This window comes from Pelecanus crispus, chromosome 4 (genome assembly GCF_030463565.1).
Source record: "Pelecanus crispus isolate bPelCri1 chromosome 4, bPelCri1.pri, whole genome shotgun sequence".
NCBI lineage: Eukaryota > Metazoa > Chordata > Aves > Pelecaniformes > Pelecanidae > Pelecanus > Pelecanus crispus.
In genome coordinates, this window is record NC_134646.1 from 30,116,198 (window position 1) to 30,143,650 (window position 27,453).

At 39.3% G+C, this 27,453-nt stretch overlaps 1 protein-coding gene across 1 annotated transcript in view; it reads left to right on the forward strand.

Annotated features, from left to right (window-relative positions):
• Nucleotides 1–7,167: 7,167 nt before the first annotated feature.
• TACR3 (tachykinin receptor 3) overlaps nt 7,168–27,453 on the forward strand; it is a 43,796-nt gene continuing 23,510 nt past the window's right edge. The window contains exons 1-3 of the mRNA XM_075709489.1: nt 7,168–7,643; nt 25,126–25,314; nt 26,759–26,909. Coding sequence (XP_075565604.1) covers nt 7,168–7,643; nt 25,126–25,314; nt 26,759–26,909 — 816 coding nt within the window. The remainder of the gene's footprint in view (nt 7,644–25,125; nt 25,315–26,758; nt 26,910–27,453) is intronic.

Sequence of the window (27,453 nt, forward strand, 5' to 3'; positions counted from 1 at the left end):
CACTGAATATTCTCTTGATATGACAGTGATAGTAAGACAAGGAAACTGCTTGTCAGGTCAAGTCTGAAATTTTCACTCATTCTCTAAAATGAACACAAGTAATACCTATTAAAGGCAAATTGATTGTCAGAGGATATTCTAACATCAGCATTATATAACTAAGTAGCTGTATCTAAGTCTTATGAAATTTCTATTTATCTCTTGCTTTTTTTCAAAATATCATTTCATATTGTAATTGATTTATGCTTTACCAAAATTCAAGAATAAAAAGACAACTTTACAGACACCTATATACATACATACCTGTTACACCTGTACTCAGAGCGCCACAGCTAGACAATTGAAATAAAAATAACACTTGATGCTAAATACTCTTTGATTCAGCAGGTTCATGTGATCTCATTCTTTACATATAGAAATGATCCTTACACTTTCTGATGCCATAGTGAATTTGTAGATTTTTCTGTTGGTGTAAATACATCTGTGGACCTATGATAATAGCTTGGGAGCAGAGCATCTCCTGTTATTAAAGAGCAAAGTCAAGAAGCCTCCTTGTTTTACTTTTCAGGTAACAGTGAAACACAGATACGTCATCAATGCCCTATGAATAACGTGGATAAAGCTACCTGAAAATCTTACTTCCCGATTTCACTCAGCACTGAGCTACTATGATTCCATTAACGCCTCCTTGTCTTGCTCAAGACCTTAAAATATGCATTTTATTATGTATGAATATGTATGTACATTTGATTATATATAACATATATTCATTAACTTTGGAAGACAAAAAAGTCACCAATAAAATCCCTCTTAATTTGGATGTTTGGAAGGAAACAAATTGCTGGAAAGAGCCCTGTAGGAGGAAATTGTGTTACCAGTAGGTGTCTTTTCCATTGACTTTAGTGGACTTACAAACAGGCCTATAGGAATTTCAGGTGGCAACAGCAGCTACCCATTAGTTTCAAGACTGTAGGTTCAGAACCTGCAAGATCTGATAAAACATTCTTTTAATCTCTGATTTATGTGACCTTATAATTCTGTTGTTAAATGTAACTTAAAAAAAAATTATTAAAGCAGTTTAAAAGAAAAGAATATGGGGAAACATTTATGAGTGCACACGTATATGTAAGTTGCTAGTTCATCTCACCTATGACATTAGACAGGCACTTGAGCAGTTGGAGAAAGATGAAAAGGCAGAGGTGCCTGGAATTACAATTGCAAATACTTTGTCTCCCACTAGAGAAAATAAAGAATGTACAGTGGTTAGAAGAAAAACATTTTAATTCAGTGAAGATTTCACACTAATTTGTGTCAGGGACTGCAACAAAGAATGTTAAGAGGAAAAGAATAATAGCAGGAAAGAAGACTAACCACAATAGCCCAAGAAAATGTTTATTATATTGTGTCCCATTTCACTTTGCTTTTCCCTCCTCTCCAGATATGCTGCTGTCAGGTAGAAGAACCACTTGAATCAGTCCACTTAATTTTTTTCCAAAAAATTGCTAGTGTCACACTTTGTATAATGTATTTCCCTCTCAAAGCCCTAGCTGTCCAGGAAAGCAAATGAGTAAGAATTATTTTTCACAGAACAACTGTGCCCTACAAATTACACAGGCACCTCACTGTACCAGCTATTCAATCCCTTCAGTCATGTCCTATGTGCAGCAGCTAAAAACCCAGAGGGCTAAGCTATACTGGTGACAATGGAAACCAAGCGTATTTAGCCTTTCAGGAGGATCAGAAGGTCAAACTCTCAATGGCTGAAGAAATCCTGCTGGTTCTTTCTTCATCAAAGAAGAATAAAAGTTTTCTCATATGCAATAATTTATGAATATTATCTATAATTCAGAATAGTCTTCATTTCTATTTAGTGTTAGTTAATTTCCCATAACTCATCCCTAGACCTGCTGAGCTTTACTTTATTCTAAAAGTTGTACCTCAGCATCATGTTCCAGAAGAAAACTTGTCTCTAATGAGTTCTTTGGCTCTGATGGTCCCCACCCTTCTGGCCCTCTCTAGCTATGATGAAGAGCCACATACAATACTTCTGGTTTTGGCCTACCCCTTTGCTGCAACATCCTTACTCACATGCTTGTGAAGTTGCCTGATATCCTACTGAGTCATTTTCAGTCAGTGCCAGGGAGAAGACTTTTGCATTCATAAGCAATAATCAGAAACCAAGTTCAAACGGAGGTTTCCAGCTGTGTTTTAAGCTACACAAATAAAAGCAAACTGTTCAAAATCCAGGTAGGCTGACATTGTCATGACAGCAGCACAATGCTAACAAGCAGCCATGATAAATAGGACAGTGTTGAGAATCCTTAAATTGCAAAAATTCTCCTGCCATAGCTAAAGCTTTGCATGACTGACTGATGAACAGGAGATATCAAAGCTGAAGAAAAATTTTGGACCACCAAAGCTAGTGCGGAAGGATCATCCCTTCCAGCTAGGGGCTGGAGGAAGGAGGTGGGGAATGAGGTCATTAGGCTAAGCCTAATCAAGCAAGCAAATCCAAAACCAAAAGGAAACTTAGCAATACCCTCAGTGCTATATACAAAAGAAAGGAACAAGAGGACAAGTCTTGTGAAACAGAACTGTTGTAATTAACAATGATGCAGTTAGCACTCGTGCTAAATAGATATGCTGTGCAGGCTGCTATTTTCCTACAAATCCCTACTTGAGCACTACTGCTGATATTCTCTGTCTCTCTCTTTCCCATAGTGCACAGATGAATTTAGTGGAAGAGTGACTTCAGATGAAAAATTCAAGTACACCAGAAGACCTGTAGAAAATTAAATCATAGTCTTATCAATAGCAAAGAATACAATAATTTCTAAATCTACCTTGTAGTGAAGATGCTATGTCAAGATCTTACCTTCCACCCCAGGCTCAGTAGGAAAGGTTTTGCTGGAACTGCAAAAAAATAGCTTCACGCTATATAACAAAAAGGAACTACAAACAATCACAGCTACTTTCCTGATCACACTTTGGATATTTCTTTCATGTTTCTAAGTATTTCTGTGAAGCTGGGAATGGGGAACTGCTAATAGCCACAAGTTTAACCACAGATGACTGTACAAGCACAAAGCAGGTATCAGTAGAAGGGCAAAAGAGAACATCAAATAGCAGATGACCAGGAAAGCAGTCACTCTAAAATTAAGTACAGTCCTACCTAGAGGAAAATGAAACATTCCCACTGTGAATATGCATAAGCTGGAATAGGCAAAAGTTAACATAGGAAATCATGTACCTGTAACAGTTTTAGAAGAAAATGTGAGAATGGGTGCGCTCTACAACTACCTCATTTTTCTACAAGAGGCTGAGAAAAACCACAGATCTTTGTTTTTTGTACTGCTCCTTTGCAGAAGTTTCACCACAGTCAGGCAGGTTTTGCTGCGCAGAAGTTATTAATACAAATGTTTTCACCAAAGTTGCTGTGGAACTTGTTTGAGAAACTGAATGCTGATGACCTTCAGCTGACCAACTTTCAATCAGTACATGTATAATCAAGACAAATTTTGATGGAGAAGCACAGCTGACTTCACTGCCCAAGTGAATTTTCTCTCTAGGCAAGAGGCAGTTACTGGCTGCCTAACCTCTTTCCTTAATTAGTTAAATAAAATGCTAGCAAGACAGGTGCTAAAGGGCAGATCAACCTATTTCTCTGTTGTAGTCTTTTGGATGTAGGAGGACCTGGCTTTGCTCCACTTGATGGTACCAAACTGCTCCTCTAGGGTTTCAATAAGAACAAAAGCTAGAGCGCAGAGGAATTTATTCTAGAAAATTTTTATAGTCATTTCCAAGAGGAATTGTAAGTGTTCCCCATGGGATGCTGATCCAGTTGCCCAACATTTGCCCTGTGCTGTTCAGTGTTCAATTTCTCAGAACACAACAGCTCCAGATAATCAGCCACGTGTTCTGCCAGATTTGGATACCTGCTGCAACACAACCGATGACATGCACCTTACTGAGTAAACAACTAATGAAAAATCTAAGTTGTCCATTATGGAACTATACCAATGGTACACCACAGCTTCTCTTCTCCTCATGCATGGAGAAGTGGGGATGGGGAAGAGCACAGTGTATAAAAAGTTCCCTACAGGAGTGAAATATTTCCTCAGTTTTCTCAGGGTACCCCTGAAGAGGAAGGCAGGAATCAGTGATGCTTTCATTTCTACACTGCAAAGCTGACACTTTTGTTCACATACTGTGTTGGTGGTCTGGCTGACATTTCACAAACACAGAATATAAAAAGCTTCCTGATTTTCATTTAAAGTGTATCTCAAGGACTCAATTTACTGATAGCTTTGCTTGCAAGGTGTTGACTTCTACTAACTTCTTACACTGTGACTAGGAATGTATTGAGAACAATCTGCCTTGGAGACACTGTAGAGTATTAGGGAAATATGTACGCGAACGGTCTCTCTGGAACACGTGGTATGCAATGGCAAGCAATTTTCCAAGACAGATAGGTACAACAAGCTTCATCCCTGTGAGAAAAGAGGAACAAGAAATTAGACTCCTCTCTGAAAGTCAAAATACGGCCCTTGCTTTGCAGCATTGGTGCAGAACTACTATGTATTGCACATTTTTTAGGGGAATTCACCACTGAGACAGAATTTCCACACAAGACCCAAATGTGACTCCATGAACTATGCAGAGCAAATAGGTCAAACACAGATCCTTTATGTTTTTATACAGGGGAAGTTACTGCAGGTGTTATACTGCATGCTGTTCCTATAGGTTTGCACTCCACTGCACGCCTAGCAGTACTGTGTGCAAGAAGTCAGGTCCCTGTGTCTCTGCTGAACCTGAGGAAAAGGAGTAATAGAGCTGAGGCTGGGAAAGCTGGGTGAAAGGAGCACTTGGGAACAGGAGCACGTGGGACACAAGGACTTGGGCAGCTGGTCTGGGAATGTGGAAAACACATCAGCTTAGTAAAAGGATACAGTCTGGAGTTCCTAGTTTGGGCATAAAGGTGGAAAGGTATAGGGCACAGGGCTGGGTTTGCACTTTCAGGCTCATAGCCATATGAAAATCTTGAGTGAAGCTTCTAGAGTGAAGAGCCCTAGCTATTTACTAACCCTCTGGCCAGCACCCCACTGATTTTACCAGGAGAATGCACCTGAATTACTCAACTGCTTATTCTTCACTGCCTTCCCACAGTCCCTTCTATACATGCCCAAAAGGCAGAGAAATATATCCTACAGTTCACTGTAGTTTAAGCAAACTTAGAGGGGTTCAACCCACTCAGCACTACTACAGTCTCTGCTGACTCTGTGCGTCTTACTATGGGATCTCTTGAGAACACAGCACAATGCCTATTGGCGAAATGGTGTGTGAACTACTATTCCCTTCTTCAGACTAACCTCCAGGGAGAGGATGAAAGACAATGTGGATGGAAAATGTAGGACTTGAAATGGAACCGTGGGATTAACTCCAGTGGTTTTCCTGTGATGAGGACCTGCAGCATATGGGTAAGTTCTAGACATGCTGCAGCAAAGGGTGGTTTGCAGCAGAGCTTCTAAGCCTGGGGTGGACTGCTGCTTGGGATCATATCAGCTGGTAAGACCCAAGAAGCATACAGAAATGGCTACAATTGCAGTCATTCAAATGAAAACTGCAGTGAAGACCTGACAATTAAAGTGCAGACACTACTTCCACTGGGTAAATACAGCAGGGAGGAAGTGGCACACAGGAATATTTGATTTTTGTATGAAGCTTTTGTTTAAAAAAATGTAGAATGTGTCATTGCTGATAGGGGTATTGAATAACTCCCACTGCTGTGATACCGTTGAAATCTCTGCTGATGACAAGTACTAGCTCTGTTGAAGCACAGAGCAGATCAGCGCTAAAAACACATTTTTTCCCTAAAGACTGCAGCCTATTGAATAACAAAGGTCTGTTAGTTGAAGTCCCTTGCAATCAACCCTTGCACAAACGATGAATTCCCAATGCCAGCTGTTGTTAACATATTAACAAGAAAACTGATTTCTTGGATGTGAAAACATCAGGTGTTAACTTTCCTCATTTACCCTTTTCTGCCAGTATAGAAATGACTGCTTATAAAAATATTGTTTGCTCAGAGTAATAATAGGACTAAGTGTGGAATAAATGCAAATAAGGAAAAAGAACTAAAAAAAATTTTTTTTCAAAGATACAAAGAAAATGAACCCCTACCACTTTACCCACATTTAGGGACATCTATATCTAGGGCTGCATAGTGTTTCAACAAAAATCAGTGTCTGCTGAACATGCAAATGGCTTCACAGGCACCAAAGTTAGTGCTGTAAGAAAAAGATAGCCACATTTTAATTTTATAAATGTTTCTTGATGTCTATTACATATTACTGATTGAAAAGTGAAATTAGGGCGCAGCAGGATTTATTCCTTTATCTGAAAGAGGTCACTGTTCCAAATCTGTAGTTAACAGAATGGTTAAAAGGAAAGCGTGGACTAAATGAAAAGACAGCAACAAAAAAAGCAGATCTGAATTAATCTGGAATAAATTCATAATTCATCTGGAAACAGCTTTAATAAAACACAGTCTCAGTCCTGGGATGTTCCACTAAGCCAGCTAATTAGCCCTGCAAAGACAGGGCAAAAAGACTATTTAAAAAGGAAGCGCAATAATGAAACTCAAGGAAAGGCAATATAAAACAAATCTCTCAACAAAAACGAGACAAGAATTCATTTTCCCCGTGGCACTCTCCACAGCTCCTGAAAGTGCCTGCTGCTGGCAATGAATGAAGTAAAAGGGGAGGGGGGAGAATAGAGAGAAAGAGGTGTTATCTTACCAGCCAACGGAGCTTATCGCTCCACTCCCTTCATGACGCTGGGAACTCAGAAGCCTATAAAATGTGCCTTGGCTCCCAGTCCACTTCTCCTTCAGCAAAACCAAAAGCAAGAGATGGCCATACAGAGGAGGGATGGGATGCTGTTCTACCCAGAGGTAGCTCTCCTGACTCAGCTGGTACAGCATTTCTAACTGTTTGAACACCGTAGCTAAAGCTTTTTCTGACAGATCTCTCCTTCCCAGTACCTGCTGTGCTGCCTTCCTTTTTTCTTTCTTTCCTCTTCTTATCTGTTAGTGGGGATTTTGGAGGGTTGGGAGAGGGAGGTGGGAGAGGCACAACATTCCTGGAAGAGAGGAGAGGAGCATCCAAGATGACTTCTGTCCCCACAGCCATCTGGAACGTGAGCACGAGCAGCAGGTGGAACATGAGCCTTGCTGCAGCAGGCGATCCCTGGGGACAGGCACTGGAAGTGCCAGCTGGAAACACTTCTCCCCCTGTAGCATCCTCAGCAGCCAACTTCTCCAACCAGTTTGTGCAACCCTCTTGGCGTATTGCCCTGTGGTCTCTGGCTTATGGTGGTGTGGTGGCAGTGGCTGTTTTTGGAAATCTCATTGTCATCTGGATTATCCTGGCTCACAAGCGCATGAGGACGGTGACCAATTACTTCCTGGTGAACCTGGCCTTCTCCGATGCCTCCATGGCTGCTTTCAATACCCTCATCAACTTCATCTATGCGCTGCACAGTGAGTGGTACTTTGGAGAGGCTTACTGCCGCTTCCACAACTTCTTCCCAATTACAGCTGTCTTCGCCAGCATCTACTCCATGACAGCGATAGCTGTGGACAGGTGAGAAAAGAGAGGGAAAGTTTAGGGGTGAGAGGTTGAGATCAGATTCTCTGCTGAAATAAAAATACAGTGATAACAATCATTAAGTGATAAGAGGCAGAGCCTTCAATAGTTCATCGATTGTGCTCCTCTGTACCTCTCTCAGATCTCTCCCTAACACACTGTTTTTCTCCCTGTCTTTGGTCTTTCTCCTTCAGCCTTTCATTAGTTTTACTCTCTTGCTTTCTTTTACAACAAACACTTCCTCTCCCTGTTTGACTTCAGCTGCTCTCTGTGCTCCATCTTTTAATACTAATTCTGTAACAGCAGCCATTGCTCAGGGTTTTGCTTCCCCACCTGTGAAAACAGTATCAGTCCTTCAGTCAATGTCATCTAATTCATACTGATAAGGAGTTGTAGATATTGTGTGTGAAGGGAGAGGATTTCAAATTTCCCTCCTCTTTGTATTTCTGCAGCTGGCAGAGGCATTTGCCTCCTCCTCAGAAATCACTTCAGACTCTGTTTTTAATAGCTCTTCTCACAGACAGCCCTGAGCTGCTTGGTTCCTCCTGATTTTAACTAATGAAACTATTTACATTGCCATCTGTGCATATCCAGAGGTCTGGTAAGAACATGGTTTCAAAGTGCTTGAATTTTTTCCTGATTACTTGCAGCAAAACAAGCCTTTGTGACTGTGAAGTAAAACAGGACAGGGAAAAACTTTACCTTTGTGCTCTTGACAATAATGGAATAGGAGAGCTGTAGTCTCCATAGACTAAAGGGGAGATGCAGTTGTTTCCAACAGAGATGCTCTGATGGACCATCTTTCTCAGAAGGTGCTGTGAGTCTCCCCTAGGAAATGTGCTTTCTTTATGATCATTTCACATTTGCTGTACTGGAGAGATAACTTACCCCATGCTTTAGAAATCCAATAAATTCCTGAATTTTCATTCAGAAAAAAGAGATCGCTTTGTACTTCTGGTCTATTATTCCTTTCAGCAATGCACCAAAGTTACTCACAGAACTCCTTTCTACATATTCAAATAACGTTATGCATCTTGCCTGAATTGACTTGGCAGAACTGCAGCACTTTCCAGTGGTGACAGTTAAGATTTTATAAAGTTCAATCCATCTTCTGAAATGTTATTTCTCATTTCCAGGTGCAAAGACTGGGAAACATGTTGTGGTACCTTTTGTCTGTGCTGTGGACATTCATAATAATACTTTTCTGTTGGCCCTACTAATTGCAAATTTTAGGTAGCATTCTCAACCAGATGCATTTCTGTTCCGTAAAGCTAAAAATGAAAGAGAAGATGAGATTCTCAGCAACTTTTCTACCTCTCTGCACCAGGGATGGGTGAAGACAGGAGAAAATGAGTACACTTTCCTCCTGCCAGTGATGTATCTTGTTCCCAACTGTTACTTTCCATTAATAATGGAGGAAGTAGTGTTAAGATGGTGATACTATCTTTAACCAGGCAAAAATTTCTTCCATTGTCAATTTTTGTTTAGCTTAAGATTCTTGTCTAGCTTGAGATTTTGAGAAAGATAAAAGGTTTTTAGTTGATGCTGAGGATTTAACTGTTATTGCTGCAGCTGATCATGTCATTAGTGGAGCAGTTACTAGGATGCTCCAAGTAAGGTTTTTTTCATTTTTCTGACAAAAACATCCACAGAGATGTAGTACTTACTACCTTGAAAGTTCCTAAATTTATGCTAGGAAACTGGAAACGAAGGTGAATACAGTTCATTGGGAATCCAAAGGGTGCATTTCTGGAGTGAGTAAAGAATAGCTCTGCTCCACACTGACTGAAGTGCAATGGTCAGATACAAATATATTGGAAACATTTTCCTTGGTTTAGCAATGTGAGACACTGGTGCTCAGAAGCGAGTCAATTACTACTGTTATTCACTCTGATCTATTTCTTGCCTGAAAATCCCCTGAAGAAATCACAATTTCCACCCCACCACATCTTCCAAGTTTACCTGCTCTCAAAGACAAATCAAAATCTTCCCTTGAGGGGAGCACAGTGAACAATGCCACAGCTATGTTTAGGTGAGCTGTCTGTAGTACCAAGGAGCATCATGTAAAACAAGCAGAAGAGCAGTCTATCCCTCCTTCCCTATTCACACTGCTATTCCTTTTCCTTTTATACCAAATCACACCTGTTGCGTTCAGTACCTTTAACCATTTCCTAGCTACCTCTGCAGAACAATTCTGCAGAGTCAAGTGGAAAACTGAGGGTCAAAGTGATTCCCAAGGAATGTCCTTGGATACACAGACTGCCCTGTTCCAGGGCACAGATCTGCTGGGTGGACATTTTTTAAAACTTTGGTTCCCATTTGCCTTCTCTAAAAATTCAGCCAGTGCTTCAGACAGTACACTCTGCTTTAATTTTGACCCAGTAAACTCATCCTTACACATTCATGTTCATTTAATATTTTTTTAAAAAAAGCTAGAAATTAGGATAAAGCTACTGAAGGAACTGAAATGATGGGATTGTATCAGACGGTTTTCCAGTAGAAATTGTTAACATCCCAAAATACTGAGAGGTTACAGGTTGCAGCTCACTAAAAAGTATGTCATGGTATGCCTCCATTGATCATTTTAGAACATCCAAATGTTCACGGAGTATGAATGATTCTAGATATCATTGAGCAGAGGTCATGGGTAGTACATGTTTCCTTTCACATCTGATTCTGTAGGCCATGTTGTCTAAGTTGTGTTCACTGTGAAATTACTGGACTGACACAGACTTCTGTGGAGTAGGCAGTTACAGCACACTCCACTGCAGGATCTGGAGCTGAGGATGAAAGTATCAAAGACTGCTGCATGACCACCTGGTCATTGAACATAGACTCAGATTTATGCAGGTTTATTCACACTTCTGACCACCCCTTCCTGGTGGTCTTTTTCCCCTGTCTTATGCTGCTTTTCCAACAGGTTGTTTGCAGTCTACTGCAGAGATGCCACAGGTAGCTTTAACCAAGCCAGCTCAAGCATCAGAAGCAGCACAGATTTTACACTGTACTGCTTCATAGGCATACATTCAGTTGTTCTTCGGTAGCTTGTGATGCACAGTACCACCGTTACATTGCTTCCAGTCCAACAGTTCCTTTAGCCACCTTATGGGGATAAACTTTTAAAATAGCCAAAGATAAACTGAATAGGGGATAGTTCTGGAGCCAATATGCCGCTGGCCAGTGCATGATCCTAAAGGGTCCTGTGTCTTAACTCCATCTGTGACTACTGGCTGTGATACAGTTCTTGGACATATTAAAGACAGTAACTTAGGCAGAATTTAAGCGATCTGGCCCTGGTTGAAGACCAACTGTCCCTTCCTACTATTTCTTAGCATGCAAAAGAGATGGCAATTAATTTCCAGTACCAAGATTGCCTCATTATACAACCAGTTCTGTGTGTAGGCCTAGAAATTCTTTGCAGCTATCTGATGGTTAAAGTAGAAGTTTGGAGATGTAGCAATATAGCATAAAATAACTTGCCTTCAGTAGAGAATTTAGTATATTTTTATGCATTTTTTCCTGTTATTAGCACATCTACAGTATGAATTTCTCAGTCATTGTTCTCTCAGCAATTCCATAATGATTTCCTCATTTCAACAAGTTTAACTCTTTGTAAAAGCAACTGCTCTGGAATTAAACAAGATATTCTAACAGTGACAGTGAATAGTTGCTGATCCTATTCACATCTTTCCATTTCTTTTCTTCCTAGTATGCAGGCAAACATTTGGTCTTTGAAGAGCTATTACACATATATTAGATTTCTTTATATGCAAAAGTAACTTAAAAGAATGACATATATATGCCAATATTTCATACAAATGTAAATAAAATTACAGTTATGATATACCAATGTTCTGCACTATTGCAAAACAGCCTACAAGGCTTACTACTGCTCAGCATGGGTCAACATAATAGCATCAAAAAGACCTACATAACTTTTTTTTAACAAATTATTAGGAAAGAGAAAAATGATGGATTTGACTTAATGCTTTCTAAAGATCAGATGCCAAATGTTATCCATCTATCCTAGCCCTATACTCTGCAAAAATCCAAGCCCATTTTTCAGTTCAGCTACTTGCAGAGTCAAAGGTATTGCAATAGAATAACAAAATAAAGTCCAATGTTAAAGTGAATTCCACTTTCATGCACTTTTTTTTAATCACAGAACTTCCCTCACATGTTGTGTTGATGTAAACTCTGGAGCTGTTACAATTTTCTGCCTCAGTGAGCCATTAATAATGAAAGTCCAATAATTAGCTTCAAATCAGGAGATTACCAAAGTAAATCGCCATTTTTAAAACTTAAAACTTGATCATGTCCCAAAGCCCCATTATGATTTCAATAACAACTTCATCTTTTTCCCCTTTTTTGGTCCTTCTGATAGAATGAAATGCCCTTTATTTGACCTACAGACAGACACAGAACTTTATATTTGTCTAGTCCAACAGAGTTGTTATGAAACTTCCTATTTGTATTTATCCCACAGAACTGTGTCTGCGACTCTATTTTTAGAATGAGTAAGGCTATTAAAATTAGAGCTAAAAGACAGGTAGATTAGCACTCCTACCTCTGGTACCCCAGACAGCTCACTTAAGTATGACTACACAGCATCATGCTGCTGACATGGATAACACGTTGACATCAGAATGGATGTTTTTAAAAATTTGATTGAAAACTCAAATAATCAAATGATTTGCAGCAGAATGAGAATCAGAATCCAAGAGCCATGGGCCCAGCTTTCTCTTTCCCAACACCAACTACCACTACTTTGCTGAACAGCAGACTCAAATTAACCTTCACTAATAAAATACTAGATAATTAGAGAATCTCCATGTTTCAGAATATGACTGATTTTTGTTTTCAGCAGTCTCTGTTTCCTTTTGGTTGCCCTTCTCATTTCTTCTTAATAAGCTTCCTCAAGTTGTTATAGTTCCCCCTTTTTAAATGAAACGCTACCATAGCATCTTTTTGGGGCTTTTATTGTTTCTGCAGAGATGTTAAAACCAGCCATACTCTAGACACTATTCAAAGAATAATAACATTTAAGCCTGACCATAGACACTGTTCAGGACCAACTCAAGAGCTCCTTGTTTACTTTGGGCTTCTCCTCATAGATGCTCCACAGAGCAGTCATTAATGTTGACCAAGAATATATTTTATGTCTGCACAGAAGTTATAGAATCATAGAATCGTTTAGGTTGGAAAAGACCTTTAAGATCATCCAGTCCAACCATTAACCTAACATTACCAAGTCCACACTAAACCAATTAAGGGTAGACTAGACTAAACCATGTCCCAAAGTGCCACGTCTACTCGTCTAAGTCACTGATATCTTCTATTATTATTGCATTACCCGCTATCACAACCTTTCTAATTTCTTTTGGCATGTCACCATTGTTACTGTGAATTAGCTGAGTGTATAATCCTGAAGTTTATTTTTTCAGAGTCATGCTAGGAGTTTCAAACCATAAAATTCTATATTATTCATGAATACATTTGTTTTACTTGACTTGATTTTAAACTATATTTACCATTCAGTTTTATTCCTCCTCTTGCACAATCTTCTCTCTTTTTTATGAATCTTGGTATTATAGTGTTACATTTCTCCTACCTAGTTTCTAGTATGCCTATTACACCAATACCCTTGTTCAAAACTTGTCATTCTAGTTTCCCACCTTATTTCTTAGACTTCTACTATGTCTACAGATGCACACATGTACTGGGTCAGTTTTCTATTTTTCTGTGACATTGTTCAGTTACTGACGGCTGTTAATAATGCCTCTATACCCTCATTAGACACCAGCATAAAGTAATATGATACAAGCTTGTAACAGAAGACAGTTACGAGGCATAAACATGTGATTCAATTTATCAAATGAAACCTAAATTCATCATGTCTACACATTCAGATCCTCAAAATATCACTTAGGCAATTCATTGTCTTCAAGTGTATGCTGTAAGAGCAGTTATTATTGCCACAAAGTAGCACCGCAAGCCCTATAAATGAATCTGTTACTGAAATTCTGAAGTAGGAAGTTGCCACATTGAAAAATGTATTATCTTTCCAGTAGAATATATCTTGGTATATCTCTCTGCGTGAGTTCCTGTTCCTGAGACAAACTGCTCAAGGCCTTCATGTGCCAGAAACACTTTAAACTGATACTCCTGCCAAACTATACACAACCATCTTTCACGTAGAATAACTTTATCTGAATTGTGAGTTAAGTATGTGTTATGTGTCCTGTGTGCTCAGAAACACTGAAGTATATGTGAAAAAACAATCTCAAGTATGTCTAACAGGTTAGGATATGGAGTGCACAGGGCATGACCCTATGTTGTGGTCATATGGTACTGGTGTCAGGAAAAGATGCACCCCAAGAAGATGTATACTGGTACTTGCATTCTTGTACATGCGCTTGGTAGCAAGTGTTTTGCACTTGGCTCACCAGTGACTAGAGAAGGTTGAAGCAATGGCAGGCAGGAAACCTGCATTGCCCAGCCAGCTGTCATCCCTGCACAGAGCTCAGCCCAAACAGAACTGCAGCTTTTGGCCCCTCTCTCACTCCCCTTCCCTTAAACTCTGTTGTCTCAAAGAAAATGGTTTCCATGTAAAAGAAGAGAGAATTTGCACTGAAGACCAGGGAGAGAGCTGAACATAGGAACAAGAAAAACAAAAAGCTAAATGAAATTATTTTCAGGTTTCTTGTGCTTTACAGTCTATTTTCCTCAGAGAGATCTCCTCCCTCATATCTGAGAATATTTTCATCCAAAGAAAAGGATGAAGGGTTATTCTGTAAACTCACTGTGCTGTTTTTTCCACAAGATGCCATTTTATTGTTAGTTAGCTTTACCTGCCTCCGGTGTCACATAACTACACAAACCACTACCTGCCCTACCCCCAAACTAAAGTTCAATACAGCTTGTTTTCCATACTAATGGATGGCTTCATATTCACGACTTCGTGAATCAGCCTTGGTCATTGCATATCATGAAGGGAAAAATGCAAGATATGCTTTTAAAATTATCACTATTATTACTGTTATTACTTTGCCAAACTATAGAATTCAAATAAGAAATCCCTTCCCTGTTTCTCTATGTTTCCCAATTTGTATTTTAAGATGAAGGACATCATATTTCTGGATTCCAATATCTGGGCTGCCCTCTGAAAAGTACTAGTCCTCAGAACTGGAGACAAAATTTTGAACGGGAGAGCATTAAGCATTCAAAAATCAAGAGGTGAAACATAAAGGACTCTTTATGACTTGGGGGCCTAAAATGATTTTCTGGGTTTGACAATTCTCTTTCTTTCTTTCTGAGAAAAGAGGTGAAAGAGTTTCTGCATAACATCCTGATGCAATGGCTTCAAGATTCAGACTGTCAGAGACATACAGGAAATAATCCATTTCTTGCTGTGGTAAAAACTCAGTGATCAGGCAAAAAGACAGAATCTTTTTGGGTTTTGGTCAAAAATCATGTCAGATGTGTTATTGATAACATACTGAGGCAGTTTGGGAATAAATATAGGCATAACAGCTAATTTTTTCCTCTTTGTTTTGCATTGAGTAAATATTCCCTTTAACAAGCTGCTTTCAAAAGATACAGTGAAAGAAATGAGGTTGATACACCAATATCTTGAGGAGTTTAAGCAACATTTACAACAGTGACTAGCCCCAAGTCTTCTTGTTCCAGGCAGGAAACAACATCTGACAAGTTTAAACCATATGTTCAAATGAGAAGTTCATTTTAGACAGAGTCTTAAGCCTTAAATACATTTTCTCAGTGCCGTTATTTATAGCTTAATGAAAACAATTAAAACCTGTGTCTGTGCTTTACTATGTAATGTAGCCTGCAGTACTTTTCAAAGATAGTCAAGGGTTGGGGTTTTTTTGGTTTTTTTCCTTGAATATCATTGCATGCATTTCTGACTGATTTACCAACCAGCAGAGAAATTTGTATCATCCACATATTTGGGTTTACCTAAAATACAATTATTTCAAAATAACCGCAGAAGCAGAAGGAAGCCATTCAGATGACAGTGTCAGAAATGTAGGCAATAACAGAGTGGGTTGTAGTCTGTGCAGATGGAGCTTTGCAGACTTTGCATTGATATTGGTCCTTGATAGCCCAGGTAGATTGTATCCAAAGAACAGGAGAAACAGAAGCCCTTCTGTCAGGGGAAGTCAGTTAGTCCATCATTTTATGAGACAAACCAAAGAAAAGTGTTATCACTTTTCTATCAATATGCATAGGTATAGAATATGTTGTGTAAAATCAATTGCGCGCTTATAAAAATCTAGCCCATTGCCAGTTACCAAAACGTTCCTCGAGTAGAAAGCATTGCAATGTTTATGAGAACTGAGCTATACTGAAGAATTTCAATATTCCTGTTAAGAGGTACCCAAAAGCAAGGCATTGGGTGCTAGTCTTGATTGCAGAAAAACTGCAGTGTTACCCCCTGCTCAAAGCACAACAGCCATTCCCCAAGAGCAGCACATGTGCCTCTTGGTAAATCAAGGCCAAGTTATCCCTCTGGGTTATTGCCCACTGATCTCTCAAATGTACAGTGTGTTTGTTAATCTACCATGCTGTCATAGACTCTTTCTTTATGCCGTTAGCTTTAAGGTGATCACTGCATAACATTAATGTTCACTGTAGATCCTTCTGGCCACCAAAACCAGTCTTACTCAACAGTCAGAGACAGTCCTACAAAAATGCCCGCAACCACTCTTCCTGCAGAGAAAGTCAGTCTAAATGAATGAATACAGACCACTCCCACAAGAAAAGATGGAGCCTTGCACTAGTAGGCAGAAGATAAAGATTAAAGAATGCAAAAGTTAAAGATTTAGTTTTCATCATACAAAAAATGCATCTAAAATCTCACAGTTCATTCCATCCCCTTTAAACTACTGTATCTACCTTACAGACACTTTTTGTAGGACTTTCCACAACAATGTTTTAAATAAGGGAAGGGTATCATAGCAATTTCCCTACCTAAGTTTCTTAATTACGAGTTGATTCCAAATACAAATTTTCAAAACCAGCTTCTGTTTTGAGGGCATAACAGCATCTGTGCATTCATGAAGGAAGTGCACTCTGCTGTCTGCTGTTGACGAGCCACTTATATGCAAGCATTATCATTTTCTCTCAGTGTCTTCCTTTGTCAAGTCTCAATTTCCTGTTACAATCTGGGGCTGAATTGATTACTTTTTTCCCCATTTGAGTTTATAAACACACTGTAAACAGGTGAAACAAATCACTTAGGATGATTAAAGAGTTCCAACTGTGTCTCCAGATGGGCATTTGTAGGATCCAATTTTTAACATCATTTTGTTTTAAAAACATCTTATGTATTTTTGCTACAATTTTCTAAATAATGTACTAAAAAGGGAAAATTTTCCTGCCTGTATTAGTCAGTGTATGCTGTTTTACAAAAAGATAAATTAGGATTTTTTTTTTATCTTTTCTAATGTCAGGACCATAATATACAAACTTCAGAAGCTTTTATAATACTTACCAGCTATTTGTCTGTTATGTTATTTGCAAACTGTAACAGAACTACATGATTATGCTGTCATTATAACCACTGGCTTAAAGAGTTTATCGATGTTATTCAAATGAGGACTGTCTCTATTATCATTTCAGGGAAAACAGATTTTCTTGATTTGATAAACCCAAGAAACAAGTACCAAACAGTAAATTGTAGACTCCAGCCAAACTAAGCAGTTCTGAAGGAAACTAGATCTGTTCTGACCCCAGTAGATAAGAAAACAGTCTTGAAAGAAGAGAGTGCTGCAGCAAGCACACCATGATGCACCAGCCGTTATATTTTGCAGTCTGACTGATTTCTCATTAAGTTCAATGGAAAGACTCTTGCTGACTTCAGTAGTAATTAGCTAGGGACAAGCCAAAGCTGGAACAAAAGCGATGACAGTGGGATATGCATGATCACAGCAAACAAAATCATGTGCTAATGATTCTAGTGATGGAACTAAAGTGCTACCTAAAAATACTTTAGAGTAATACATAGAACATCACGCAGATGTTGAGTAATCCACATTCTTGCAAGTGTTGGCTTGAGTCTCTACCTGCACATATTTATATCCCTAAATTTCTAAATGTGCATATTCCATCTTATAATTATCTTCCAAGCGTTAGTGTTTATGTTGGATGGGGTAATAATGGTTTCTGCTTGTTGTGATAAATGGGCATAATGAATTAATTCTTTTCAGTTGATATGTACTTTAGATTCAGCATCCCTGCTTTATTGTGTGGGACAAGCTATCTGTGGTATTCTCAGCAGCTCCCACTGGAGTGAGAAAGCATTAGAAAGTACGATCCTGAAATCGAACAACCTCAGTGAGAGTTCACAGCCCTTTGTTTGGCAGGGGGTCCCATTGCTCCAGCCTGATGACTGACTGAACAGTAAATGTCCAAAGACTGCAAAGCAAATTGGCACAGCACCCCACTGAATAGTATTTGTGTGGCTACAGAACGCTTTTCAGTGGTGTAACAAGTCTTCAGTTGCTTGTAGCCATTACAAATCCTCCTTCAGCTCAAATGCCTACCATCTTTTAGTGTCCTTAGAGACAGAGATGTAGGGAGGTCCAAGGTCTTTGTATAAATATCACAGAAAAGGGTGGACCTACGAGGGCCTCAGCACTCGCCACTTTCACTGACTTCAGAAGGACTGCATAAGTTCAGGCCACTTGAATGAACAGTGGAGAAGCAGAACAGTCATTAAGACAGATGACATCAGAGCAACAGAGAAGTCCATCTGTTCCCCTTGCATGCAGTTTATTGTTCGATGATCACAGAGAGAACAACTCTTCCGGAGTTCTCTCCCATATACCTGCAGAGGCAAAAGGGCTTGCCACCACAGAGCCCTACTGTCAAAACATTGGGCTTTTCTACCAGTTCTACTTACCTTGGAATCTCTGGTCCACTAGGGCTAATTTTTCTCATAAGTCTTTTGCCTTTACATCACCCCAGTTTCCTTTCTTATTCACTCCTCTCTCAACCCAATTTCTATCTGCCATTTTTCTACAATTCGCCTTTCTTTGCTTCTCCTCCTATTAGTTTCTCATTATTCTTGTTTCACTTCTATTCCTATTTTTGCATTCAGCAAACTGTTCCCCAGTCTCAGTTCTTTTGCTTTTGCTCCAGATCCTGTATTTCATCATTCTGCCTTTCATTCCTGGCCTACTCACACAATCCTTTTTCTACACCACGTTCAGCACCATTCAGTGCACAATTCAGACAGCATGTCTGCTGCTCCCCCTTGTAACTGGCACCTTGCCATACAAAATATACGTAAGGATATCAAACAGGGTAAGGAAATGAGCCCTAATGACAGAGCTACATCATGAAAGACAACAGACAGTTGTCAGCCATGGGTAATTGGAATACATAGGGGCAATATCCTGCATCATACATACACATTATCCCATATTTAGCCTCCTCACTTCACTAATTTTCTGAGCAACACCTGAGTATGGAACCTCTAGCCTGTGCTAGCAAGAGCTTTCATTCCTGATGGAAACACCCTGGCCAAAATGGGCAGAGATCAAAGGCAAGGGCCAACTGAAAAATTAGCTACTGCTCTTTCAGGTTGAGGCTAAGGAGATAGACAACCAACTTAACACCCTTAGGTACCAGCAATGGCAAGATAACATTTCCAGGAAACAAAATTATAGGCAGGATGCAAATGACAGCTAACAGTGCAAGAAGGACTCAACTCTCTTCTGGACTTCTTTTGACTACAGAGATTAACATCCAGAGAGAGCTCAACTACAGAGTTGTTTTTTAACCTGCAACTGAGAATCATTCCACATTTTCCACTACCCTTAATTATGGCAATGATGGCTTCTCTAGAAAAATGCTACCAAACTTATATGACAAGTTTCAGTGATTGTAACAATTGCAGCTATAAAGCAATATCTCACTATGTTAATTAAGTGATTTTGTTTCTAAGAAAAGCCACTTACAGAACAAATTAGATACTTCATTGTAATTGTTAGTGTACTGGCAAATTAGAATAAATTAGATTTGTTATCAAAGGCTCAGTAGTAGAGAGCTGTCAATACTCTTTGGTCAACTAAGTCCTTGCTGCACAAAGGCATTACTGAGGGAATGGTCAAGGCTCCTCCACCTCCTCCCCATCTTGTTTGTTAGAATGACTGCCTGCTATGTTTTTGTAATCTATCTTGTGCAAAAGCTAGGCTGTTGGCTTATCACTCAAATTTCAACAAGACAGACAAGTAGTCTGCTTTTCATCTGATCCTTGTCCTTTAACTTAACTCACTCAGGCAGCCAATAGTTAAAATTTCCATCAGTACAGCTGTATGAGTCATTTCACACAAACAACCCACGTCTTTAAAGGGCAGTCACCAGACGGGGAGATAAAACAACAGAATTTTATCTTAGCCAAAGAGAATTACTGCTGGTACCTATTGGGAATAAGAATAATATAACTGGGAATAAGAATAACATGAATGCAATAGAAATCTGACAATAGCACATAAAATAATGTCAATGTGCAATCTGAAGAAAACCAGCAATTGAAAGGAATGATTCCAGGCTAGAAGGAGATGCCTTAAGAGTCCCACAATCATGTGAAAATGATGACTTGTTTATGGGTTATCACCTACTACAGGTAAAGATCATCAAGCATTTTGGACAGTATCTGGCAGCCCACGCTCAAGCTAGCTCAGTTTGAAAGACAGGACTCATGACTACAAACTTACCTTCATTACCAAGTTGTACTTACTCTTTGGAGAAGGGAACTAGGGGGTAGAGGGCAATAATCCAACTGATGTATATTTTCATGAGATCTGCTGCTCTCTCAGGACAAGACACCCAGCACTTGAATAAAGCTATTTCATAGTTAGCATGTAATACCAAAAGCACCAGTTTAGCTGAAAAAAAAAACCCCAAAAAGCAGGTATAGAAGAGGCAAACTAATTACACCATGATAAAAAATATGCAAGTGCAGTAAAAACAATGCAAAATGAATAGCTCAGAATTCTAGATATGGAAACTGATGATTTGGAACTAAAGTTGTTTTACATCACTCTGTTTCTGACAGCATTTAGATGTTTTAAGGTATTAGCACAGTTATGTCTACTAGAGGCTGAGTACCACTATGATGGCAGATGTTGGATTCATCACATATTTGTGATAACCATATTTGATGGTTAACTATAAACAGAGTTATTTTTGCTAAAACAAGTATCTATGCTATAATTACCCATCTCTCAAGTATGACATTTCCAAAAAGTAGGAATATCTTGAATTAAATTTCTTTGCCATAGCAGGTAAATATGGATGCAGAAGGTTAATTGCACAAGTTATTATTATTATTATTATTATTGACCAACCTGATCTCCTTTTATGACCTGGTGACCCACCTGGTAGATGATGGAAAGGCTGTGGATGTCATCTACCTGGACTTTAGCAAAGCTTTTGACACCGTCTCCCATAATATTCTCCTTGGGAAGCTGGCAGCTCATGGCTTGGATGGGCGTAGTCTTTGCTGGGTAAAAAACTGGTTGGGTGGCCGAGCCCAGAGAGTTGTGGTAAATGGAGTTAAGTCCAGTTGGCAGCCGGTCACGAGTGGTGTTCCCCAGGGCTCTGTTTTGGGGCCAGCCTTGTTTAATATCTTTATCAATGATCTGGATGAGGGGGTTGAGTGCACCCTCAGTAAGTTTGCAGACGACACCAAAGTGGGTGGGAGTGTCGATCTGCTGGAGGGTAGGATGGCGCTGCAGAGGGACCTGGACAGGCTGGATTGATGGGCCGAGGCCAACTGTATGAGGTTTAACAAGGCCAAGTGCCGGGTCCTGCACTTGGGTCACAACAACCCCATGCAATGCTACAGGCTTGGGGAAGAGTGGCTAGAAAGCTGCCTGGCGGAAAAGGACCTGGGGGTGTTGGTCGACAGCCAGCTGAACATGAGCCAGCAGTGTGCCCAGGTGGCCAAGAAGGCCAACAGCATCCTGGCTTGCATCAGGAATAGTGTGGCCAGCAGGAGCAGGGAGGTGATTTCCTGTACTTGGCACTGGTGAGGCCGCATGTGGAATACTGTGTCCAGTTTTGGGCCCCTCAATACAAGAAAGACATTGAGGTGCTGGAGCGTGTCCAGAGAAGGGCAACAAGGCTGGTGAAGGGTCTAGAGCACAGGCCTTATGAAGAGCGGCTGAGGGAACTGGGGATGTTTAGTCTGGAGAAGTGGAGGCTGAGAGGAGACGTTATTGCTCTCTACAACTACCTGAAAGGAGGTTGTAGTGAGGTGGGTGTTGGTCTCTTCTCCCATGTAGTTAGCGACAGGACGAGAGAAAATGGGCTTAAGCTGCGCCAGGGGAGGTTTAGTTTGGAAATTAGGAGAAATTTCTTCACAGAAAGGGTAGTCAAGCATTGGAACAGGCTGCCCAGAGAGGTGGTGGAGTCCCCATCCCTGGAAGTGTTCAAAAAACGGGTAGACGTGGCACTTTGGGACATGGTTTAGTCTAGTCTACCCTTGATTGGTTTAGTGTGGACTTGGTAGTGTAGGTTAATGGTTGGACTGGATGATCTGAAAGGGCTTTTCCAACCTAAACGATTCTATGATTCTATGATTCTATGATTATTGGGAGCATTATCTTATGAATATTATTATTATTGTCTTGTAGCTAATGTCTGTACCTAAAAAGCTTGGGCAAGTCTGCCTAGAACCTAGGTGTGTACTGTAACAATTAGGACATATTGCACCTTCCTTCATTTTAAATGAGTGCTACTCTTCTAACTGCAGCAGAACAGAACTTATTAATCCAAAAAAGGATCGATTCAAATCAATGGCAGCTTATCCATTGATTACAATGGATTTCAGTTCAAATCCTGCCTGGATTTAGAAGCACAGACCCCAGCAGTCACCTAACAGGATAAGAAGGGTTCTCATGATCTAATGCCAAGACAGAAGATGGGAACACAGTAGTAAACATCGTGAATGGCTTTGAAATTTTTTATCTATGAATGTCAAAAGGAACATAGACAAGAAAAATAATAATCTCACATTAGTGTCACTTTAGAATAGGATCTACTAATTTATGCTTGCTTACCTACAAAATAATTCGTTCTCTGTGATAAACTGATTTTATATCTTCTAAGCCCCACAGCAACACCTAAAGTCTCAACAATAGCACAAAATCTACAAATGCTGATAAGACAAAGCGATTTTCTTTTCCACAGTCCTGCTATACAATGCCTACTACTGCCTATGTAATTTTCCATACAGCAAATAGTCTCTGAATCTATCCCAATCCATCTTTATATGAGGTAGAAATGTAGAGAAAGAGTAGATGAAGAGCCATCTTTTACTTATTGCAATTCCTTTAGAAGGTATAGATGACACAAGGAGGGAAGCAATACTGGAAAGTTCAGAAAATATTTTCACTACACACATAGGCTGGTATAGGTGTGGTTTGCCTTTCTAACTGTATTTCAAACTCAAACAGACAGGGACCAGGGCAGTTACCAGGCATGAAGACTGGAGACCTACAATGGAAACAAAGAGGACCTTTAGGAAATCACTGATATACTCCAATAATCTTGTCAAAGATGATCAGATAACTGGACACGTGTACTGTGAAAGAGAGTAGAAGTATATGGGCCATAATCATTCTTTGGCAACAAGTTTGCTTCTTCCAGAATTAGTACTAATCCCTGTGACTGATGACAAACTGCTGAAACTGATCCAGACATTCTCCCATAAATTTGGAAAACTCTCATTAGTAAAACATTCAAGCTGGTTTTCATATTCATCCCAGTTTTCTATCTGCTTCAGGTGTTTGCATATAATATGAAAATTAAAAAAAAAAACACAAGGAAACAAAGAAAAGAATATTTTAATTTTGTTAGTTTCCTTTTGACTTGCCCTGGTTATTCCTGAGCTTCTAAATCATTGCTATTCTAATTCTGATTTCAGAAAAGCAATGCTGTGGGAAACACAGTGTAGAATGTCAATGCTACCAATGACTGCAGCAGGGCAGGTCTTCAGTTTCCTGAATAAGCACGTATACACTGAATATTTTCATGGAAATTTCTTGATTTAAATTGCTGATCCATTAACTCCTACATTAACTCACAAACAGCGTTGTGTTTCAATCATGAATAAAAGGATTTTTTCATGTACTTTGGGAACCCTGCGGACCTGAAGCAAAATATTAATATAAAAACCATTTCCTTGTGTTGTTTTGGAAAACATTAGGATGTCAGATTAAAGAACATGTAGTTAGTTATTCAGTATGCTATATCGGCAACACAATATGGACATACATATAGCCGGTATCTCCCCGGTTTTATGGAAGTACAAAAATTTCTTTAAATGTGATTCTGGTATCTTATTAGCATTCCCTCTAATAGTGGAAAAAATTTTTAGTAGTGTTCCTATTTAATTAATATGATTAATGATTTTGTCATTGTTTCGTCATTGTTAAATAAAACAAAATAGTGTGATCAGGGAAGCTGGTAGAAAATATGTTAATTTAGGGTGTAGCCCAGAAATCAAAGCAGTAGTCATGCTAAGAAAAATGTGAAGAACACATGAAGTATGTGATATGGAGCATATAAAATACAAAATTTCTGTTTCTCTTGTTCCTTGCATCTATAACAGACATCAAAAGACAGAAAACAAGACTTGTTTTTCTTTTACTGTCTGTTTTGATGCCTTCTTGTTGCTCTATTTTCCTAAGCTTTTAAATTGTAATTACTTAGAGTAAACTTTTTAATGATCTTTTGCATGTTATTCTAAACTTACCAGCATACATGGATTGCCAATGCAATTATAGGGCAGCAAGAAGAATGCTATCCTACCTGAGAACTCAGGAACTGAGAAAGAAAATGAGATGTTTTCATGCTTTATGCATCTATTTCTCTGGGTGCTTTTATTGCTTCTACATTGCCTGAGGAAATGCTCATATGGCTCCTCTCTCAATCTCTGTATAAACCAGTTGCAGTCTGGGGCTCTTTGGCAGACAATGTGAAGACAGTCTGTGTCTACTGAAATAAATGCATGTGGACTTATCAGGTTCCTGTAGCTTTTGGGCAGATGACTAATAATCTTGACAGCTTGGCTGTTAATTTTTAAATCAGAGATAAACCTTGTATTATGTAGTAGAGTAACAGAGGATCCAGCTATATTGCTGCTTTTCAATCAGGTTGTGCAGTAACAGGATTAACTAACTCTTTGAGAAATAGTTGCTCTACTGGTATACATATGGTTAACTGGGTGTCCCACAGCTTTAAACTAATATTCAATGAACCTTCTTTTTCTTCCAGCACTACTTTCATGGGGGCTGAACCACTCAAAGAACACAATGCCATCAGAACTCCAGGAAGACAAATATCTCTGCTTTTATCCTTCTCCCAACCCTAAGCTTTGGTTCATTCTAGATACATCCTAATCTCTGAAGGTTTCTTATGCACAGGTCTTTGCTTTCTTTTACAGATACATGGCCATTATTGATCCCTTGAAACCTAGGCTCTCTGCAGCTGCTACCAAGGTGGTCATTGGGAGCATATGGATTTTGGCTTTCCTGTTGGCCTTTCCCCAGTGCCTATACTCCATAACCAAGGTGATGCCTGGGAGAACTCTTTGCTATGTAGCATGGCCAGGTGGTCCAAAACAGCATTTTACGTAAGATTTTGTTCTTTTAAACTTGTGCATGGTGGTGTCTACACTTGCAATGGACGTGGCAAAAGCTGTAGAGTATCATGCAGATACTCTGCATGCAGAATAACTAACAGCATTGATCACTGAGAAATGTAAAACAAGTTTTCTAAGCTAGGAAGATAGAGCATTTTAAGTGATAAGTGGAACACATTTATTCTCTTCCATGAGCATTCTCCATCTCATGCTGCATGTTTACCATGATTGCTTCACTTAAGATGGTTACTTCTACACAGACAGAGATGGTCAGAAATGGGGACAGAATATGCAATTCATAGCAAGCTTCCTTGTCAGCCTAACCAGGAAAACAAGTATTTACAGACTCTCCTTGTCCTAATCAGATTTTTTTTTTCTGGATCTCTTCATGAGAGCATTGGATTTTCCCACTTACTCTGTTACACTATCACAATTACTTATCTCAGATATCAGTCCAAATAAGAAAACTGTAAATGCTGTAACTGGTTCCAGTTTCTGAAAGTGTAGAATAACAGTCAATTAAATTGAATATATCCTATTTGTCCCTCTGGCAGGATTAGGAATAAGTGGTTACCTAGCCATAGAAATGTTATCTGCCTTTTCATGTCTTCATTGGTATTTAAGATGAACTCTGTGTTCAAGGCTGAAAGCCTGTGTAACCTTCCAGCATCAAATTTGACCTTTTGCTCTCTTTCAGGCAGGTGAAAGAGGCCCTGAACATATACAATTGTTATCACTTTAGGAGCCATACAGAGATATTTCTCTTTAGGGCAGTAAGGCCATTCTCAGTGACAGCTGGGGATCCTTCGCTGATCATTCACTGGGATTTTATCTGAAGATGGCATTTAACCGGGAACTAACAGGAGGCAAAAGAAGCTATATTTTTTTTTCCCCGGTGCTTACATCAGCAGCGATGACTATGTTGCACATAGGCAACAGATCTGTGTTGCCTATGTGCAACAGATCTGCCATATGAAGTATGTTGGGTAACACAGGACACCTATCAGGGCCTTTGTATAAATATACTATTTCAATACTTATTTTCCTCTTTCATTTATGGTCCAGACTAGAGCTCAAAATGCCTACCTTGCCCTTAGGATACTTGGCTGTGCAATAATTAAATCAATTCAGATAGCTATGGAAAAACATACCTTATTCTGCAGTCACTAATCAGGATAACTATAGAGTCATTCTTAATTTATGCTAGTGCAAGTTCAGAATCGGAACTAGAAACCCCATAAAGCACTTGCATTAAAATGTAAATAAATTTGCAGTGCAATTCAAGACTTTCAAAAAGACAGTGAAAACACCAAGGACTAGCCAGTCAATATAAAATATGCTTTGTGCTACAGTAGCACTCTTGATTTCTAGGAGCCCATTCCATTGGTATAGCTCCTCTGAAAGCACTTATCAGCTTAATGCTTTTTCATTGCAGGTACCATGTCATTGTGATTGTGCTGGTCTACTGCTTTCCACTGCTTGTCATGGGCATCACTTATTCCATAGTGGGAATTACCCTCTGGGGAGGAGAAATACCAGGCGACACATCCAACAAATATCACGAGCAGCTCAAAGCTAAGAGAAAGGTACTGTTCCATTAAATCTCAGTAAGTGAATCCTGATAACATCATCTGCAATTGTGTTGCAAAGTATCATAGTATATTCCTTCAGAAACACCAAGTCACTTGAAATAATAGTAATGAGAGACTTACTTCAATAAAAAAATTGATTCAGTTTGACAAGTTGTCTTCTATGTTCACTAGCTGTTCTTTTTGTATCTTTACTGTTCCTCATAAAATAAAGGTAACATTTGGATTTTAACTTCTTACTCCACATGTAGCAGCATATACTGTGGCTGACATGTGGAAACTAAGCTCAAATGTTGAGCCTTTACAGAGCTAAAAAGTTGAGTTTTGAACAATGGGTTAGCTAGTGAGAAATAAAAACTATTTTTCCCAGTTATTGTCTTTCAATCTTTTTCACTGTAATTATTGCCTAATCTAACAAGACTGTGGATTGCTTATGAACTGATTATTTGACTCTTTCCAGTTCAGTCTTCATGATGCAGTGCCATGAAGGTTTCTTTCTTATAACATTCTTTTTCTTAACCTAACTTTTCTTCTTCAATAA